This window comes from Cryptomeria japonica, unplaced genomic scaffold (assembly GCF_030272615.1).
Source record: "Cryptomeria japonica unplaced genomic scaffold, Sugi_1.0 HiC_scaffold_149, whole genome shotgun sequence".
In the NCBI taxonomy this organism is placed as follows: Eukaryota; Viridiplantae; Streptophyta; class Pinopsida; order Cupressales; family Cupressaceae; genus Cryptomeria; species Cryptomeria japonica.
This window is the reverse complement of record NW_026728971.1, coordinates 154,060-158,268: the sequence shown is the minus strand read 5'-3', so window position 1 is coordinate 158,268 and position 4,209 is coordinate 154,060. Positions and strand designations below refer to the sequence as shown.

At 35.3% G+C, this 4,209-nt stretch overlaps 2 protein-coding genes across 3 annotated transcripts; both read left to right on the top strand.

Annotated features, from left to right (window-relative positions):
- The first annotated feature begins 1,285 nt into the window (after positions 1-1,285).
- LOC131866533 (putative B3 domain-containing protein Os03g0621600) lies at positions 1,286-2,151 on the top strand. The gene is made up of 3 exons (XM_059215472.1): positions 1,286-1,429; positions 1,519-1,798; positions 1,901-2,151. The coding sequence occupies exons 1-3, from the start codon at positions 1,286-1,288 to the stop codon at positions 2,149-2,151; spliced, it is 675 nt and encodes a 224-aa protein (XP_059071455.1).
- Positions 2,152-2,278: 127 nt separating this feature from the next.
- Positions 2,279-3,731, top strand: LOC131866532 (uncharacterized). 2 transcript variants are annotated; one of them, XM_059215469.1, is made up of 3 exons: positions 2,279-2,416; positions 2,664-2,882; positions 3,343-3,731. In XM_059215469.1, the coding sequence occupies exons 1-3, from the start codon at positions 2,303-2,305 to the stop codon at positions 3,541-3,543; spliced, it is 534 nt and encodes a 177-aa protein (XP_059071452.1). In that variant the 5' UTR covers positions 2,279-2,302; the 3' UTR covers positions 3,544-3,731. The 2 variants fall into 2 exon arrangements, with proteins under 2 accessions (XP_059071452.1, XP_059071453.1); XM_059215470.1 differs by having other exon boundaries at positions 2,279-2,389; positions 3,343-3,724.
- The last annotated feature ends 478 nt before the right edge of the window (positions 3,732-4,209 follow it).

The window sequence follows — 4,209 nt, the reverse complement described above, 5'->3', positions numbered from 1 at the left end:
TAAAACCAAATTGTTTTAAAAAATTGACATGTAAATATTTGTACAAAATTCAAATTGATTTAAAATATTTAAGACAAATTTTGAGAGGTGTGAAACTAGGGTGCTCCACTATAAGACCCTCTCCCATAATATTTATATTATATTTATACAAATATAGATCATCCCCTTTATAAATATGATATATAAAATAAAACAAAACAGTAACACATCAAAATAATTAATTTTAAAAAATTAATTAGGCTTCCTCCACAAGTGAGTGTAAGTCCCATTGTATGTTATGTTGAATGATTTGTATGTTAGGCATGTCACTAGACAAGGACAATAGCTGTGCTGTCTCTTAGGCCTTGTCGCATTTTGTGTGGTCCATAGGCAATTTAAAAAATGGTGGGTACAGAAGTATTCTATTCTATATTCATCTTGTGGTTACGAACAAAAACAATCACGGTACTCTATTCTATATTCATCTTTCGTCGCCTGCCTTCCAAAACAAAAATCTTTCTGGCAGAACTTCTCAGTCGGGCACAATTTACAGGATAGATGGCAGAATATACAACAACTTGGGGTCTTTTATCACATTTAGCAGAGTAAAAACAAGTATTGGAGGGATCTCCATAGTGGTTTTTAAGAAGCAGGGCGTTGCTGCTTTAGATTCATTCATCTCGGTACTCAAATTTAATGTTCACAACTCTTTTCTATCCTCATCTTGTGACTTCCAATTAATATTTCCTCACGCGCTTTCCAAAACGCAAAACCATTCCTTCCATTTGCCATTTGTAATTTCTCAATTGGACACAATTTACATGATAGTGGGGCACAGAACTCACAACAGATTCAGGACTAAAAGAGTAAATATTGAAGAGACGTGTAATTTTGTCGGCCAAATGATTTGGCAGATAACAATTTCAATGTTGGCAGTGATACATTTTTCTCGCGTTATGAACTCTCAAAAAATTACAGTCGAGCACGTGTCATCCATGCATGCGCTTGTAAAGCCTGCGGCGCACATGCTGTAAGCCTTTAGAAGGCCAACACGTCGCCACATTTCTTGATTATGATGCAACACATTATAAAATACATCGTTCTCTTCTTCACTCACCGTTGTTATTCTATTTGACATTCCAGGTTGTCTGTTTTCAGATTCTCTGCAAGTTGAGTTTGTCCAAAACTTCCTTTTCGTATATTCATTCATTTAGGAATGCGATAGTGGTTTTACTTCCACTTAACATTCTCTCAGTGCCCAACTCTCTCTCACTCTCTTCTTATACGCTTTGCATCTGAATTTGCCATGGAGATAGAAGAAACGGGAGAGCACTATATGCCGTGCCCAAAATGTAGTCAGAAATGTTATAAAAAACACCGTGAGAAAGAATACTTTGATGGGTCTGCTTCTTTCTTCAAAATTATGCTTGGAGATTTTGCAGAGAAACTGGTAACTCTATACAACATATTTTATTCTTTTTATTTCATGTATACTGTTAAGAATCTGTAAAATCTAATTGTTCATTGTGTTTACCGCAGCGCATTCCTCCGGCTTTTGTTTCCCAGATCATAAATGACCAAGATGAACATATGGTGTTGCAAGGCCCAGATGGGCAGAACTTCAATGTACGGTTATGGCGTTCCATCAAAAAGTTGGAACTTCAACACGGCTGGATAAACTTTGTAAATTATTATGGGCTGGAAGTGGGCGATCTTCTAGTTTTTAAATACATTTCTAAGTCATGCTTTAAAGTCAAGATTTTCGATAAAACATCATGTGAAAAAAATCAAAGAATACAAAGCAAATCTTCATTTCAGGGTAAGAAAAGGTTTTGTTTAAAGTTCCATAACTAATTTATCGAGTTATTTGAATGTATTTTTTGAACAGAATGGGAATAATATAAAGTTATTTTTGTTGCAGGCAATTCATCCCATAACCCTGGACATTCTTTCGCATCTGAGAAGCATGGGACAATGGAATCTGATGCTCCTTTTATATCAGATAAACCCTCTTGTACACTGGTTATCAAATATAATGAGCGTAGTTCAAATCAACAAATAGACAGTAAACTGCTGATTGATCTGGATTCTGATGAAAAAGACAACCCTGAGTTTCAGACGGTGACTGAAATTCAAAGAACAAAAAGGATGCCTCCCTTCCTCGGTGAGTAAAAGTTTGTCTAAAACAATAGGGCCTTTTAAATTTTTAAGTGTTTTAACTAACTAATGGAGTTGCATTTGAACTGTATTTTTTAGTAGGATCGGTATAATAATAAAGTGAATTTTTATTGCAGGCAATTCATCCTCTCATAAGCACGTGAGAATGGAGTCTGTTGCTCCTTTCAAATCAGATAAACCCTTTTGTACAATGGATCTGAAATCGTGGAATGTAAATCAACCTCATGTGCTAGTGAGATCGAATTCTCTACTTTCTTTAGTTATGTATTCTCAAATCTAAATTAGAAGTAGAGGGTTTACAAGGAGGTATTTAACACGTTAGTAATTTGCAATGTATAGAGATGCGCAATTTGTGTTAGTCTTGTGCTGCAATGTTCAATAGTGATGCTCAATTTGTGTTAGTCTTGTGTTGCAATGTTCAATAGTGATGTTTTAGAAATTGATTTAGAAATATTAAATTTCTGAAGGAGATAAAGTTTTGACATTATATCTTTCATTCACTTTAGGAGGATAATCAGGCTGAGGAAGGGGATGACGAAGCAGATGGCCTAGCAATGAATGACGCCAATGAAGAGGAAAATGGTGACAGAGAGGATGGCATGGCGATACATAAGGTTGATGAAGAAGAAGATAAAGAGGATGGATCCACTAATCATGAGGTGGTAGAGAGCAAGGCTAACGATGAGGCTGACAATGGGGGAAACGCTGATCCTAAGGAAGAAAAGGTGGATTTAATATTACAATTATTGTTTTATTTGCTATTTCTTTTTTAAAAGGGTACAAATTTATTAATCACAAAGAACAAATACAACAACACAAGACTGGAGGCCTAGCCAACCATTAAACTACCCTATTCTTGTCCAATTTAATCTAATACACTAGAAAGATCCAAAGGCAAAGAACTCTTGTCAACAATATTCCATCCCTCTGAAAAATCATATGCCCACTTAGCCAAAGAATTTGCTACACAATTCCATTGTCAAGGAAACTGAGAAACTGTCAAAAAACCTGAGCTATCCATCAATTAACCCCATCCAACAGCTTCATAGTCAACATAGAAACCATCAAATGTGAATCAGATTCACAGATAACCCTTCTCAAACCCTGAGCATAATCTCTCTGTACAGCATACCAAATAGATAGAACTTCCATTAAATTATTTTATTTTTGAAATTGTTTGTGCAGGTCTCTACTCATCATAGAACTGAACGATGTGATAGAAGATTACTTTATTTTTGTGAGTATGATTCATGTTGTGTGGGAGTAAGGCAGAGATTTTGGAATTTAAAAAGCCTCAATGCACATAGGGCATTGAAGCACAACCTTCCCTTCATTCCACCAGGAAGGCGTGGCCGAAAGCCCATAGTACAACGAAAACATCAATAGGTAATTTGCAATTGTACTCTTAAATAATGTTGTCAGATTAGTTTACTTAAGTGGTTGTATGCATCTGAATTTGACCTGATGTTAACATTCATGGCATCATAGGTCAATGGTCAAGAAGGAACTGATGGGCTTTAGCAGGTACCATAGTTTCAAGAGAGAAAGCAATTTGTTTTACTGGAATGTTTAAAATAAGGCTAAAGATTCTGTATTTTATTGTCTTAAATTTCATATTTCTCCTCTCGATTTGTAATGCTTAACATTTTTTTTTTTTCCATCACAGGAACTTTGCAAGGCAGCAAAGATGTTACACAAGAAGAAGTAGGTTTTCCTCAAAACTTTTGAATGAGGCTAAAGAGTGTGAAAGGATAGTTTGAGGTGTTGTACACTTCCACGATTTTCTGAGGGCCTTTGTTCACTAGACAGTGTAGGAGATAGTTTAGGGGATAATGAGAAGAGTTGGTAATTGTACTTCTCTATTCCTTGTCAATTAGTAATTTGAACATTATAGTGTTGAAAATTTATGATGAAATTTTAATTATTTGGATGTTGGAACAATATGAAAATTTACATTTCACTTGACAATTTAATATGCTTTCTAACTTCCTTCTTGCATCACTCTAGCTTTCCTCCTTTTAACATGACCTTCACAGCTTATAGATCCTACAT

Excerpts from the sequence above, each read along its gene's own strand:
- LOC131866533 (XM_059215472.1), top strand. The coding sequence starts at position 1,286 with ATGGAGATAGAAGAAACGGGAGAGCACTATATGCCGTGCCCAAAATGT. Across the intron at positions 1,430-1,518 it reads GAGATTTTGCAGAGAAACTG|CGCATTCCTCCGGCTTTTGT; the intron begins GTAACTCTATAC and ends TGTTTACCGCAG. Across the intron at positions 1,799-1,900 it reads AAGCAAATCTTCATTTCAGG|GCAATTCATCCCATAACCCT; the intron begins GTAAGAAAAGGT and ends TTTTTGTTGCAG.
- LOC131866532 (XM_059215469.1), top strand. The coding sequence starts at position 2,303 with ATGGAGTCTGTTGCTCCTTTCAAATCAGATAAACCCTTTTGTACAATG. Across the intron at positions 2,417-2,663 it reads CGAATTCTCTACTTTCTTTA|GAGGATAATCAGGCTGAGGA; the intron begins GTTATGTATTCT and ends CATTCACTTTAG. Across the intron at positions 2,883-3,342 it reads CTGATCCTAAGGAAGAAAAG|GTCTCTACTCATCATAGAAC; the intron begins GTGGATTTAATA and ends TTGTTTGTGCAG.